The sequence below is a fragment of the Opisthorchis viverrini genome (genome assembly GCF_000715545.1).
Source record: "Opisthorchis viverrini unplaced genomic scaffold opera_v5_24, whole genome shotgun sequence".
In the NCBI taxonomy this organism is placed as follows: domain Eukaryota; kingdom Metazoa; phylum Platyhelminthes; class Trematoda; order Opisthorchiida; family Opisthorchiidae; genus Opisthorchis; species Opisthorchis viverrini.
Window position 1 is genome coordinate 2848917 of NW_008751680.1, and position 16116 is coordinate 2865032.

The following is a 16116-nucleotide window of genomic DNA, read 5'->3' on the forward strand; positions in this document are numbered from 1 at the left end:
AGTGAAAGTTCCGGCCAAAATCCAGCTAAATACACTGGTCGTGAGTAAGTTCCATCGAGAGGCCACACTGTGATAGTTGGAAAATTCTCCCTACCAAAACTTGGGTCAGTCACCGATACAGCACTTTCCGCTGTTTTTCAGCCTAATCCCTCGTTAAAACTAACTGAGTGCAGTTCGTGAATTGCTTACAATTCGGGTTCAAGATAATGCATGGTGGACATAACGCGGAAACTGGGTTTAACTACAGAGCACCAAATATGTCAAGGGCCAAGAAAGAGTTACGTCCGGGAATTAAAAAGTCTTTTCAAATGGTCAATGGATATGCTGCTAGCCAAAAATCTCCCAATCAAAAACCAACATTTATTCAGCGAAGTTTGCTCCCGCTCCATCAACCTTAATGGGGCCAAAAGGTGGGCACACCACATGAACATTTTTATCCCCATGAATATATATAACTTGCTTCATCGACAGTGCTTATTTGAACAGACCACAACGGATATTTTAATCGCTTCGAATCAATTAGGATATAAAGCTGTTCCTTGCTGTTTTCACGGCTATCTTCGATGAGGACGCGATGATCGCGCCGCGTAGAATTTCACCTCCGGTGGCCTCAACATCGCAAGTAATGTTGAGATAGTGACGTAAAACAAGTATTTCTGAAGCTTGATGCACGCCACTCCTAAATGAACAAATTGCAGACGATTAACTCCAGACTAATAAGACCCATACCATAATTCATTACCCGGATCAATCACCCTGTCTTCAGCAGTTTTATTCAAACCTTGGGTTCGTTCACCGGAAGCAACTAAGGGCATTAGAAGCCTAGCGTATAAAACTAACAGAAGAAGACTTAAGCTGCTTCACGCAAGTAGTATTGCGTGTCTAACGTTTTGTGAAGTCCATATCTTTTGGTAAAAGATCACCTCGACCCCAGGGAACCATGCTCACATCCGTTCGCTCCTCAAACGTAGGCTCATTTAAGAAGTAATCACTTCACACAGCACCAGTAACGTAACCACTAGCCGCTACCGTGTTAGAGTCACATAAATCTTAAACGTGCTTCTGACTAAAATAGAGCTTGATAAAGTCACCTTCTTCCGTAAATTGAGCTGGATGAATTCTATCACCAGCCACACACCAAGCCGCGGTGCACTGTCTACGTCTAATCGGAAGAAGCCTCGCCGATTAGCGGCCGGTCGCAGAATCAAACCTGGGCTACCTGTATGCCGGCTTGCACTGACATTCACTGGTCGAAACTTTGTTGAAACTTCTGTGGAAGCAAAAAAAGAAAAAACGGATGCAAAAGAAAACTTTAAACTAGCAAAATTGCTTTATAGAAGTTAAGAGAAGCTTGAGTTTAACCTTTCATGTGCACATTGGTCCATACCTTTCATATCCATGCATTTTACTCGCCTGGAGTGAAAAACATAAGCCCCAAAGACGGAATTTACTGTCACTGCGGAGGAACTATATGCTGCATCGGTACCATGCATGGTGAATACAGGTGAACAATCAAGAGGCTGTTGTTTTACTGGACTCTCGAGTAACCCTTGAACTTTCTATTGCAAGAAAACCCATTAGTTTTTTTCATTGCACCAATAAATATTCCCTTGATGGAGCAAAAATATGCAGAATCGGAAACTCCCAAGACAAGCTCCATTCCTGTGAGGGAAGTTTCGTCAACCGGAGATGCATCAGAAGGAGGGTATTCGAATGTTAGAGAGAAGTAGAAATAGACGAGTTCACTCACTGGCTACCTAATGTACCAGGAAACGGTGGTCTATACTGCATGCACACTGAAAGCATCGCTTATTTACTTTCTTCTCATGCCCAGGTCATGGAAGTTCCCACCGTCCGAAAGCTGGATAATTATCCGTTTCACGTTCCTCCAGTTTTAAAACCGAAAAAAACAGACAGTGTTAGCAGTCCCAGCAACCGGGGTAGGGGAAATCAGAAGTGAAACGCTTTCAGCGGAGGTCCATGAAACTCAAAAGCAATTCGTGGCCTGCATTGACGTCTGAAACTCATATGTCCCGTCTACCTATCGGTAAGCGGTAAAACCTAGGAAATATGCACTAGGTTGTTGTACGAAATATTTCTCCCTCAAAAGCGTCTTCGGAAGCTAATTTACGTAGATTTTGATTGCACAGGCCTCCGAAATTTTTGCTTCGGCAAAGCCATCCAAGAATATTTATACGGCTTGCCCCAAGACCAAGGAAACTAGTTACTTCAAGAGTGTGGCCATTACATACCAAACGTTCTATAATGACTGATGTGGGCAGCACCCAAAAATATATACCCGTCTCTGCGCGGGAGAACCTGCAACTCTGCACGCTTCATTACGTCGCTAACGAAGAGTGATTCGCATGAGGCGTGTCCCTAGGCACATATATCATGCCACTGGCAAATTGACGAATTTCGTTTACCCCCTGACGACACCCGCGGCGATAGAAGCTTCCTCTGTGGTCCGTCCCACAGCAAATGTCACGGCTTGGTCAAATACTAACTGGTTGCTTCAGCTCTCCCGTCCCACACTCCTGTCCCACAAGACCCGCACAATTCTGTCCGCTTCCCCATTATCCGCATGTGATCGATTTAAATAATCTTTCAAGGCAGCCTTTCATCCGGTCCTCTACCTATTGGGTCAGTGTGCAATAAGACGCGTGTACAGAGCTAAATCGTCAATGCAGCGCTGGTTCAGGCTGGTCTTCCGGTTGGGCCAAGAACATCACATTATAGAGCGTTTACTCAACCCCATAGGACCAAATGCAGGTGGAAATTAATCACATTACACCATTCTTGGCGATTCATTGCTATTTGAGTACCAAAGGGGCCTTCGGCTGCTTTGAGGATAACCCTATAGCTACCCACTTGTGCTTATCATATTTGCCCGATACCCCAAAACTACCTTGTTATCCACGAAGCGCAGTCTTTGCTGCAACAAATGTAGTCATCATGCATCATGACCTCCCATGTCCAAGACGGTGAACTCTTACAACAACCACAAAACTAAAATTTCAAGGGCAGTTGTTGAAGAAAATTTCTGTGGATTCTAACCCATCAATAGGTATACTAATCATTTTTATATTAGATAATTATTTTTACGGTGGTCTTTCAAACAGCTGTGAGCACGAAGGCCACCAGGTCTCCTTTTTACAGTAAGCCTAATCAGCATTAGTTCCCAGTTCGTCGAGTACGTTTAGTCATCCTCTACATAACCCTCCCTGACGACGTGCCGTCACTGTCCCGAGCTTCCACAGTCCTATCCAAACCACCAGCTCAATTAGGTGGCTAAGACTGACTGTGACTCTCGCAAGACAATCTAGATTTTTCTACTAGCCTGGAGTTCTCAACCGTTTTCCCCCAAGTCAATCAATCCTCAACCTGCTCCTGAGTATCTCATTATTACACCGCCCTCGTCTTCCATTTAAAAGCGGTTGCTAGACACCGAGTCCCCATAATCTATCTCCCCAGCATGTTCAAAGGAGAGGTTTACAGACGGAAGACCTAGCTCTCGACATCCAAACCTTTCAAAACCGGCGAAAACGGTACTCCAAGCAACATCAGTGTTGCATTTTCGTATATATTTAAAATTGCCTCCCATCTTGAATGACTGCCTTCCCGGTCGACAATTCAAATGAACCACCACTTTTTGGACCAGTGTAGTTGAATACCACCTTTAGTTTCACATGACATTTATGTTTCATGTTTTCCTTACCGCGCAAATCCTTTTTACTGCTTCGGTTACACTATTTTTTTTACCAAAATCTTGGTCAATTGTAAATTTGTTTTCAAGCACGACATGCGGCCCGCTTTCGATCCCGCGTTGGCTGTTGATCCGCATCCCCTTTACTTGGCTTTTGATGTACCGTTGAGGTTTGCAATTTGGTATTCCGTGTAATTACTTCCATTTTTATAGTACAACACATTTGCGTAGCAGTTCGTTCGGAGTTTTTCCGGTTTGGTTGCTAACCTTGGTGCTCGTTGCTCAAAAATTCGAAACAGTCATTACACTCAGACTGTTCAGCAGTACCAACTGATATATCTTTGCTTCCTCAACCTGGCAACACTCTTCTCTCACAGTTTCCGATAGGATCTCAGGTCCTGAAGGAACTGAAAAATCTTGGAACATGTCTGCACAAGATAGAAAATGAAATATCCTTCCCTCAACCACACGCCCGATTGCATGTTTCTCAAACCCCGACGCAACATGCGACCCAACCAACCTATAAAGAGCGTTAATTCTTATTGACACGCTTGCTTCTAAGATCTGTCAACGCATCCAATACCAGCATTAGGTCCAAATACTAAACACACCTGATTAAATTCCGCTTGAGCACACCAAAACTGGCGTGGACACCATGTGCAAAGCTCGGCAGCTCGACAGCTGAAACTATCCATGTGCTGCCGAATGATACTGCAATTCCGGGATGGAAAGGATGCACGAGGCTCCAACACCCGAGGCTATTCTCGCATCAACCGAAAAATTCCAAACCATAAAAATGAAAGCTGTCCTTACTCGAATGGAAATGCAGCTTGCCAAAAAGTTACCTGAGCCTGCTGCCCCAGCAGCTCCCAGTACTTACTTTGACGCCTATCGTGGAGCTCTTAAACTCTCATTGCTCTATGTTTGCCTCCAGCACTCAGCTGACACCAAACTATTCGGAAGTCTCTTGTTTCTTAGCCTTCCAAGACCCTGAGTTTATCATCGCTACTGCAAATGGACTTTCTGCTTCACCACCAGCGAAAACTACATATTCTCAAATTCGCCCAGTAGAACACTCTCCTGGTGCTGATACAACTGGCGTGGCACGTCTCCTAGCCAGAGTAGTGACAACACCAGACGTTGACAGCACTCATTCTTGTCACAGACCCTCTGACCTGCTGTCCCTTCGTATTGCACCTCCGCCAAAATACGCTCTTGGACTCAAATGTTTATTGTCAAGGACGCGATACGTAGGGCACCTCAAGTACGCCGTCGATAATCTGTTCTTGTTCTTCACAATATAAGTGGACTTTGCTCGTGCCTCCCCACAATTTAATGACAGGTAAATCAGACCACACGTACCGCAAGTCTGGTGAAACCTCACATCCGCAAATACCGGCGGCCAGCTTAGACACTTATGTGCTTCCACCAACCTGCTTACCCACTTCCGTTCCAACCGTGGGCCGTTTTCGGGTGCCACCCACTCACCCCTCCACAGCCACCGCCTCTTTCTGTACCATATCACTCTCACGCCTTCTGCCGGTGCAAACAAATTCATGTCCCAAGACACGTCCCAACTCCCAAACGCTTCGAGCTGAACACCAGCCTTCCAGAGATATTCCCTACCGCATAATGAACCTCATAGTCTACCTTCTGCCATGGATTCAAACCTACTACACCCACCCCTCACCACTTCATCCCCAGTGGTGAATATACCTCAACCTATTCCGAACACACGCCTAGTCCACTCTCTTTCATGTACACTTATCTTCTCCATCCGGTTCCTCCCAGTAACGAACTCCACCGTAAACGAGGTTAGTAAGCTCCTAATCGGTATGGTGTGCTCACCAATGGACCCATCACTGATGCTGTTAAACGCTCGCTCACTGCTGCCAAAAATCCATACTCTCTGTGCCATTGTTGTCGTCGCCTAACCAAGCCTGATTTGTGTGATTGAAGCATCGCTCTTAATTAAAACTCCGAACACGGCTGTTTAAACCCCTAGTCATAATATCCATTGCTCTGAAAGGCGGAACTCAGGGGATGAATGCAATGCCCTCTATTCCAAATCGGAACTTCGTGAGACCCCCATTGGTGATTCCAGTCTAGAAGGGATTCCAGAGGCCATCTGGATCTCCGTAGAACAGACCAAAACCATCTGTTCCGGTAAGTTGTATCTATGCACCACCGACCCCATTTCCCGCCTCTATAACTGCACATGCCCTTCCTCATTCACCTGAATTCGTACTGGGTGACTTCAACCTACCGGATATTTCCTGTTCCCCTATTTTGGGCTTCACCCGCTACGTCTCGCTGTTTGCCCAACTTTGTGCACGAGGTTGGTCCCAGATTGTGCATAGCCTCACTCGTGGCCAACATATCTTCGACCTGATATTTTCAAATGAGGCTCACCTTGCTACGACCACAGTTGGTCTCCGGATATTTTGCTGGCTTTTTCATTCTTGCTGGCCTCCCGGGACTGGAAGGACTTCTTTCTCTCCACAAAAACAACCCATTTGTGATATCTTCTACCAAAACTTATTGACCTCTCTGTACCTTGCTTCCTTCATCAAGAGATTTCACGCTGATACACGCTCGTCACTGGCCTTCAGAAACCAACCCTTTTCTCATTTTTCTTCGCCCTGACAACAAGCAAATACACAACCCAAAATCGGGGTGATAGCCGGCATGGTCCTAGCGAATTCGGACCTCATTGGTCCAAGTGCTCAATCAGCCCATAGATGAAATCGCCAATCGGTCTAATCCAACCGTTCCTACTTTCATTTACCTGCTGCCCCTATCCCGACATAGTTTTCTACACTGCCGTGTCTGCACTACTAGCTTGTTTTGCGTCTTTGGTGGTATCACCACCGCCTCTAAAAGCAAGTGAGCGGTGTATGGCAGCTTCAAGCCCTGGAAGGCCTTTTACTATAATTCACGTGACATAATTGGAGATACCTTGGATCCCTACGTGGATTGCACCCAAATTTCTTCCTCGAAAACAAGCCACCAGTTTGGTCGGTTCCCTCCATTGTACATAAAAAGATGACCGTTTCTCCTCCATTATTTTCATCTGACAGCTTCTGGATTACTTGTCTTATCTGGCTTCCCTGGCCTTAGTATGATGTGAGTATGCTGAATATGTCCATTTGGAGGCTACGAAAGCGATGCTCACCCTTCACACACTGCCCAACCTAGACAGGCCATTGAACCACAAACTACTTCTTCTTGAGTACCAAAGTTTGTATGAGTGTCATATATGCAGCCACATTTGCACCCAAAGCTACTCTCAGGGCGAGTTGTCAACGCTGTCTTACAATCTTAGGCTACATCCCCTCTCGGCTGAGGCCTCATTCCATGGCGCTTAACGTCACAGCCAAGCAGAAATTTCCTGTCGTCCATGATCCTTCGAGTTTAGACCATCTTCTTGAATCCAATGAGTCTGTCAGTTCGCTTCACGACGATCCATAGCATCCAACCACGCCTATTTCTTCTCATTGAGTGAATCCATTAGCCACACTGAGTATGAATAAAAATTACGTCTCCGTCATCCAGCACTATTGGTTTCACTGCATGTTATGTGCACAGCTGGCTGTGTACTACACGCGCATAAAGTTGAGCTCACCACTCAGTTCCTGAACCCTAATTCCATTTTGCTCTGGGCCGCACATGGTGAGGCACACATCTTCACCGACAATAAGACTGGGACCTGTAATGACCTTGTCAAATGACAATTTTGAGCCAATCACCTACTCGTCTTTGGCCTGCGGGTCAATCAAGTGTGACTTGTGGCGGGAAGGTTACAATGACGATTACTCTGGGCGAGCGATGGATTTATTTATGTTGAAATGGATGAATCAGTTGATTTTGCGAAACTTAGCCATGTTAAACACCAAGAGGGGCCACCTCCCTTACCTGCACACGGCGTGTCACCGGATATAAGTCTGGATAATTCTGGAGCTGTACTCATGGCGGGCACTAATGTGAATAATCTTTCACCACCGTCGGCTACCTTTTTACTGAGTGATTCCAATATTTCTGATTTCGCACCGGCGCCACCAGTTCGGTCGTCAAGCACGCTGTGAGTTATATCTATTTAAATTAAATTTACATCCTTTCATTGGTGGCAGTCAGGAGCAATTTTAACATTTTAACATTTTCAGCAAATCATGTTTTGTCTGCTTAACTGAATGAACCTGTTTATGGTAGTGTGTTAACACAAGGTTTCCATACGGCAGTCTTTCAACCACATATCTTTCCGATTTCGAGCAATCATGTTTCCTGATGTAATGATTTACTTAAAAAGGATTTTCTCAGCTACCCGAATTTTGTTTTAAACCCATGATTATCTGAAATTTAAGAACACCGATTTCGCTAAATCTGTGCAATGACGTTACACTCTTGCAGCATTCTTTCCGCCTGATAAAAGTCCCCCCCCCCGCTCTGCTTCCGCCACCCCGATTGGGTACGGAAAACGTTCTTTAGCAAACAGTAGTTCAACGTGCGCAAAACATGGCCCAATCAACACACTTTCCGGGGTTGAACACATGCTCCGATGAGAGTCCTCGTACTCTCTAGTTGATTCGACATCAACCCACACGGTTGTCGAAGACTTAAAGACGTCTCAGTTCCGCTGGTTGAACAGTCGGATTCTCACAGCCTTACAACAAACAGCCCCTGCTATAACCCGATGCATGCTTCCTTTGAGATTCAGGGTTATATCGCTTTGAGTACATCGATGTCTCAAATAAGCAGACGTGATCTGAGACTTGCAGAGACGTGAACCGACCTCATCTGTCACATTACAATCGGGACTAATACAACTTCTAAGACACGTTAAACGCTCTCCAACTTCCAGTGCCTCTCCCTGGATTGTACGTTGCGTGTTCAGTATGTATGTATGTATGTATGTATGTCCAGAATTTCAACCATACAGCTTGTCGGTGCAAAACTCATGCCAAAGAACTGGAATGCACTTTGCAAATCATCCCAAAACATATGGCTTGTTTTCCTTATATCAGAAAAGCTACGTCCGCAAAATCCAGACCAGTAATGTTTTCGTGGGCAGCTGTTTGGACGCTAACGCTTTGAAGACCTAGCAGCTTTCGACTTATTATCCCACCAATCAAGAAATTAGATTAGAATAGATGTGTTGGTCATCCTCGACTGACAGCTCTCTGCATCAAACAATTTCATGAACTCCCTCCGTCCTCCCACCTGCTTGGAAATCTGACAATGCAAAGAACTTTTTACGTACACAAATTTCCGGGTTATTCCTTGATGGGCTAGCGTGTCAAGAAGAAAGTACCAGGCAACCAAATCGAATGCACCCTGCAAACCCAAGAATACTAAAATTGTGGGCATTTTTTATGTATGGAATTGTTCTAACACCTGACGGAGTTGGAGATTTGGTCAAAGCAACTCCCACCAGGCTGGAATCCCTCTTGATGCTCTCAGGTCAGTGTTTCGCTAGCGACCATAGGGCGATGAAGGAACAGTGACAACCGGGATCAGGCTGATCCATCTGTGATTACCGCACTCACTACGAGCCCCTTTTTGCCTAAGTGGGCGCTATCACTGATTCTTCTTACTTGTCTCAGGCAGTCTCGTTTTCCCGGATGCAGGCAAGCACCGGACAAGCGCTACCTGGGGACTTCACTTCCATCTTTGAACAATGTGAATGGAAGGCCATCTGGACCATGAGCTCGGTGGCGTTCGAGAGAACGTATGCAGTCATAAACCTCGGATGCCGCAGTGGGTTCCAGGTTCACCGTCCAGTGTTCTACTTCAGTTGTAGAATTCAAGAGTGGCATTTTTGTTCGGAGTATTTGACCCAGCCGTCGAGGCGTCCTTTGTTCAAGATAGTCGCGCCACTTTTATCCCTTACGGTTTCGCTCACATGCGGTTTCCAGAGGGCGGTCGCACGAATCACCTGAAATAATTTTCGAGCATTATCGGCTTACTGGCTTCATAGTCGGCGCACACGCTCAGATTCACTTGACTTTTGATAATTGTCGGGCCAGATTATTTTCGCGGACGGCAGGAACAATACTCCGAGATTCAAGCAGTGCCAGTATACTGTCAGATTTCCAGTGCTTGAGTAGGCCTGGTGGCGCCGTTACACAGGCAAGACTTCCAACACTGAAAATATGTGGCATCTCGTTTTAGTATGAATTCACATCTGTTGGAAATGGGAAGAGACTCCAGAGAACGATAACTTCCGGATATACCAGTCTCACAGCTACTAAATGACTTGTTTGCACCTTACGCGGCCCTGGAAAATGGATGGGATTAGCGCGTTGTCCGAATTCTTATGTGTTCCAATAACCAGCAGCAGTCAGTTATTGATCCGTACCATTGTTAACTGACGGTGATGTGATCTATTTGGGTTTGTAGTTGGCACGTTGTTGGAAGACACCATGTGGTCAGAGGACTTCGGTTATTTCGAAAGTTAGTACTGCATAAAAATAGCCCGCGGTCAGCACGTAGCTGAAACAACTGTTCACCATTGTCTGTACGAGCCGAGTCTACTGCATGTCGACCACCTAATCGAGTCTCGAGTGCACTTATTCCCACTTGTGCATTCAGATATCCGGGCACAACCGCTATATCTGAGCTTCTAGCTGGCCGCAGTGAAGCATCGGTGTTGAACACTGCTGTCATGCTGTCGATGGTGATGATGTTGATGGTGACTAGCTGGCTGCAAAAGGGCATTCAGGGGGTCATAAAACTTGTCTTTTATGGTGCCATAGCTAGTCAGCTGGTGCGTAAGGAGACACGACAAACAGACAACAATAAACTTCCCGGTTGTGACACTCATGGAAGTTGCCAGACGATCGGCACAAAGACGACTATGATGCAGTTTTTGTCAGATGCATTTTGCTCTTTTTACTCGTATANTATGCTTGTACTTGCATATATATATATATATATATATATATATATATATGTTTCTTGCGCTTGAAGTTTTCTGTTTTGTCGTCTGCAGTGCATTCTCAAGACGACACGACAAAACCTTTCGGTCACTCTTGAAGTATTTTCCAGATAACCGGATTGCTATTTCATAACATGGTTTCGTCAGCTACTAGTTTGTACCCTATCACTCTGCTCGCAAAGGGTACCAAAGTAGTTCCGAAAAAAGGACATGAGGCCGCAGTCTACTCCAAATAGCGTAGTGGTTAGCGCGCAAATTTTCTGCCCGGAAGGTCCGTGGTTCGAATCTGACTTCTGCATTGTGATTTCTGTCTAGACTTGGGCAACCAGGCAGTATTCCAGCTCCCGTGCTTCCTTCTTTCTGGCTTCTGCCTAGACTTGGGCAACCAGGCAGTATTCCAGCTCCCGTGCTTCCTTCTGGTGGCATGGCATCTAGTCACCAAAAGGGTGTCACAGCTGGACGGTTACTATTGATTATTATTTGCGGCATACAATCTAAATGCACCTGACTCCACTTAGGTGGGTCATGCAAAGCCGCTACACCCTGGTGTTACACGCGTTTCATTTGTGCCACTCGTTTCGCTAGGTAATTTCGAGCTTTCGTCGAGACCTTAATCCTTTGAAGCGAGTTCAATTCCAGATGCTTCAGCCATTTGTACACCTAGAAGGTGGATTGGTTAAGTTCGAACTGAAGTCATGCCGGTGCAGGTGAATCCGAGTGCAGTCCCATGATCGCTGACTTCCGGGAAAAATGCTTATGGGACCGCCTCCAAACGAACATCGCTGTTTTGATTGCCATCTAAAAATATCCTCTTCCATCCTAGGTTACCAAGCGCTGTTCGTTTGAACTGTTTCACTCTTTTTCTAGCGCGGCTTGCGCTTCGGGGCGAGATGGCCGGAATGTCCGTGGTTCGAACCCCACATCTACCTCTCGACTTCTCTTGTCTAGGCTTGGGCAACCTGGCAGTATTCCATCCCTCGTGCTTCCTTCTGATGGCATGGCGGTTACTCACTGAAAGGTGCCACAGCTGAGCGATTTTTTTCTTAGTTATCCTTCATCCTTCTTCATCAAGTGCGTGCTACCATCGATGGATCTACAATCTATAGGTGCTATATGTGAGAGTCATAACATGAGCAGAGAAACTCCGGACACCGGATACCAATCTATGGCTATTCTCATACATAAATCTATCTCCGTTTCCTCTGCTCAGTTACATGACCTCTGTGTGGATGCCCTTCGTTGTACGCGTCCCCTTCTGTCCTCTCACACACACTGAAGCAGGTGGAATAGGCCGCGCCCTGTAAGTGCACTATTGATGATAGCCATAATACAAATCAGAAGGTGTATGCACTGATAAAAGTTTTTACTGTGATTGACAGTAGTTTACAGAAGCGATTTGCGGCATGTATAAAATAAAGGAGCAACTCAAAATGGAACTTATCGTATGTGAGAGTCCCTTGGTGAAAGTCCGGACGGCGGGAACGTGTTTTCTCCGCAGTTTGGCTGCTACACGTATTCCATAATTGTCCGTGGACTTGGAGTGTTTGGCTGACTCCTTGCTCCCTGCACGCGCGCGAGTCTGTGTGCTGACTGTGTTCGGTTTCCCTATATGTAGGTCCGTTTGCGTGTATGTGGGCGCGTCAGCACATGAGTATTTGCTACGTTCATTAGACGGTGCAGACAATCGACGTCTGATGAGTCACCTTGATGTGATGTCGTTTGCGAGTGTGAGCTGAGCAGTCAAGTGTGTGGGTGACCGGGTAGCTACGGGTAGCTAACAGCCCCTCCAAAGAGGTATTGATTTGTCATGGGTCAGTTTTTTCCGAGGCTGGGATTTTTCGTGACTTACTCTTCCGCAGGCAGCCCTACTGGTGGTGGTCAGCGTATAACGGTTGTTCTAGTGATGGGGAAATAGACCGAACTGTTCTTTCTGGGCTTTGACAATCGGCCTGCTGATCGAACGCCGAATTGCAGCAATTGTGGGTTGATGTTCTCTGCTCAAAAGACGATGGGTAGTGAGCACGAGCAACATACTCCTTTGATACAGCAGTACCAGTGTTAGCACTGATGCTTCACTGCCGTACAACCAAGGTTTATCTGATTATACATAAAAAGCCCAAAAGTGAAAAAATGGCGAGAGATGGACCTGATGCTGGCCTATCACAAACATTCTGAGGTGCCTACACCTTGAAGCGCCCAATCAGATAGTCTGGAAGGAAACTGAAAACAAGAGCGCTACTGACGTCGATCAGCCACCAGTGCTTGCAATGTTTACACTTAAGAGCAGAGGGATAACAAGGACCCTGGCCGGGTAGACGGATAGCAGCAACAACACATAGTCTCTTGTTAATCTCTTTCACACCCTTCTGCTAAGTCATACATTTTCCACCTCATAGTTTGCGCCATTCTGAAGGAGGCGTTAGTAACAGCCGTAGTCTCGGTAAATGACGTTTCACGAGCAACAGCGTTATCTTCACTTGACTAAACTAAATTCGGTTATCACTTGCGTGGGGATGAGTCGCCATCGTGAGTATTCCGAATCGCAGTTGCCCGAGCACGGCTGTCGGTGGCATGGCTCTCGCACGCAGTGGCCCAATTTTTGGTCATGTGGCATGTGTTACAGACACCTTGTAGATTCAGGTGTCTATCTATGTTTACAGTCGATCACCCACACAACGCCAAACTTGGCGCAGTTTAAGAGCAAGAAGGGCTCTGAGAACGTTCGTATATGAGCAGTGGAGAACTCGTCCAAACCATCAGATTCGACGCTGTTGGGTCAGCTGATTGAGTTGGGTAGGTACCAAAGCATCCACGACAGCTAAACACTGGAAGGGTGCTACAGCTGAACAATATGAAGCATATAAGGCGGACGTTCACACTCGATACACGACCTTAAGAACGTACTCAAAATACCTCAGGTAGCAAATATCGGAAGCCTCCATCTTACGGGAGTATAGAAACATAAAACAGTCCAGATGGAGGACTGGTACATTCAGAACTTGGTCTGCAAACTGATTTCCTTCCTGCACCAGAGTACTCGTTCTAGCCATAGCAACGTTTTGCGAGCATTCCGGTTGTCCTTAGTCTGGTTGTTAGGAGAAATGGATGAACCAAGGTATATGAACTTGCAGGTACCATCCAGCGCCACATCGTTCACCGTGAATAATGTCAGAGTTGAGTGCTGGTGAAGGCAATATTTCACTTAAGGCCCTATTCTTCTAGCCAGGCTAAAAGGACGATCATTACACTGACGTTGATTCTCGTCGTCAGATCTGTAGCGGTCGCCCAATCTAATTAATGCATCCGCATCTGCTGCACTAATCAGATTGGGCAACCGCTACAGATTCAGTCGATTCTGACAAACTGCTCGCAACATGTTAGATCCTGTTGCATTATACCCCCCTTAACGCCTTACATTCATTTCACGACCTCGCATGAACAAGTTAGTAGAGATCGTTCAACTCTAGCACCCTTTCAGTGCCCAACTGCCATGCCATCAGGGGGCACGAGGGATAGGATACTGCCAAGTTGCTCAAGCCCGTACAGGAGAAGTAGAGATGCAGAGGTCGGGTTCGAATCGCGAACCTTCCAGCCAGTAAATTCGGGTTAGTAGAAACGAGATCTAGTAGGGCGTGTACCCATGTTCTACGCGGAACCTAGCATCGAGTATCCACCAGGAGAGATGAGTGACCACATATGGTTTTTGAAGCTTGTGGCAACCTATATCGATGTTATCGGTGTGACGAACTCACTATCACTGGCATCATAAACGAAAAGGAACTAGTTGATTGACTTTCCTACACGGACAGTGCCTCCGCTTGTGGTCTTAATTCGGTTGGCTACGACGCTAGCCTTTCGGAACTTATGGAAACAGTGTGCAGTTATGATCTCACCTCTAACGAAGCTATGGACATCACTGTTGTAAAGCCGATACATATGTTAGATTCTCATGAAGGTCCGTACTTCCTTTCTTCTGAGTTGGGATAGCTGGTGCCCAGCAAGCACATAACGACCAGCTGATTTAAGCTCTACAGACCTAGGGTGATAGGCTAATTGAGCGCGCAACTGGTACCCCTGTACTGTTTCGTAATGATGGGCTTAAAGTCTGGAGGATTTCGTGTCAGCCGTTAGGAACATATGGAGTTGGATACGCCACACTCTGTTCGGTTCCTGCTGTCACAACTGTAACATTTCACGAGCGGAGGTTACCTCACGGGTTCACTTGCAGAGAGTCTCTGGTTAATTGCTTCGGGTTCTGTCATAGGTTCTGCGTCTCCCCTTGCATCCACGTACGATCTCAGAATGAAAGAAGCAAAATCAGTCGAGTACGATTCTAAGTACCTGTTTGTATACAGTTCACTGACGGTTGGTCAGGTGGTCGTCGATCCATTCGCCGTGCTAGGCAATTTGTTCAAAAAGTGTTACATCACCAATCGAAGGATGAGATATGAGAGCACCTTCGATTCCACAGCTGTCGTCGTAGTGCCACAGTTCAATTCAGTCAGTTCAGTAGTTCAGCTCACAACCCGTGCTCCAAAGTGCAGAGGTTCCAGCTGCCCGACGTGCACTGACATTGCACGGTTCTATCCGTTCAATAGGACAAGGATTGAGAGCTAATCAGTGAAAGCAATTGCTTTGATACCAGATCACTATTGACTGCTTGGCATGGCCATATCTGTCAGGATTGCTAACCATTGCTTTGTCTCCCATACAGGAAGACGACAACTGAGGTGACTGGCAAGGAATTTCGTGCTTCGTTGCCAGTTCATGAACTAACCGTCCCGGGGTCATCTCCATCTGATGTAAGACTGGGTGGAGAGGGCTCCTGGAGGCAAACGGTCCTCTGCAACACGGAGTACGTGGCCTAACCAGCGTTACCATTAGAGTGTGACCAGCTGATCCATCGAGGGAGAGTGGACTTCCCTGAAAAATATTTGGTGTACTTCAGCATTACTGGTCAAACACAGAGTCTCCGAAGATATTCCACACACAGCGGCCACGTCTAGGATCCATAAAGTAGGACAGACTGGACGCGTTCACGTACCCTTTTTGAACATAGAAATGACTGTCGATGTACTCCATTCTGTAGGCCTTTTCAGTCCATGTGGCACGAATAAGTTTTATCAGATACGTCATCAGGGATTCTCCACCTTCTTTAGAGAGGAACTGATGCCAACCCCCCCGTTCTGATGCCTTCTATGACAGCTGCTTTCTTTTTGCTGGTCGATTATATTAATTAGTACATGGCATGGGTAATTCCAGTAACAAAACCCCATTCTTTTCTCTGTGCTTCCAGTGCCCACCAGAGTATACAGTTTTTCCTTAGACCCTTCAGTATTTGATGTCCGGGGGATTCGCATGCGCCTTCTTACTCGTTGCCTACCTATATGGATTTCCCGGCATCAATCATGGCCAGCGATCTCGACTCTATCCAGTGGTCGTTCAGTCGATGAAATTGAACAGACAGCTTTGAACG

The 16116-nt window shown here is 46.3% G+C and overlaps 2 protein-coding genes across 2 annotated transcripts in view; one reads left to right on the forward strand and one right to left on the reverse strand.

Annotated features, from left to right (window-relative positions):
• T265_02123 (hypothetical protein) overlaps window positions 1-16116 on the reverse strand; it is a gene marked incomplete at both ends in the record, with an annotated part of 35523 nt that overhangs the window by 9624 nt on the left and 9783 nt on the right. Inside the window, 2 exons of the mRNA XM_009166282.1 lie at window positions 1139-1270; window positions 7622-7785. Coding sequence (XP_009164546.1) covers window positions 1139-1270; window positions 7622-7785 — 296 coding nt within the window. The remainder of the gene's footprint in view (window positions 1-1138; window positions 1271-7621; window positions 7786-16116) is intronic.
• Window positions 7499-16116, forward strand: part of T265_02122 (hypothetical protein) — a gene marked incomplete at both ends in the record, with an annotated part of 54615 nt that continues 45997 nt past the window's right edge. Inside the window, one exon of the mRNA XM_009166281.1 lies at window positions 7499-7787. Within this exon, the coding sequence (XP_009164545.1) occupies window positions 7555-7787 (233 nt within the window). The remainder of the gene's footprint in view (window positions 7788-16116) is intronic.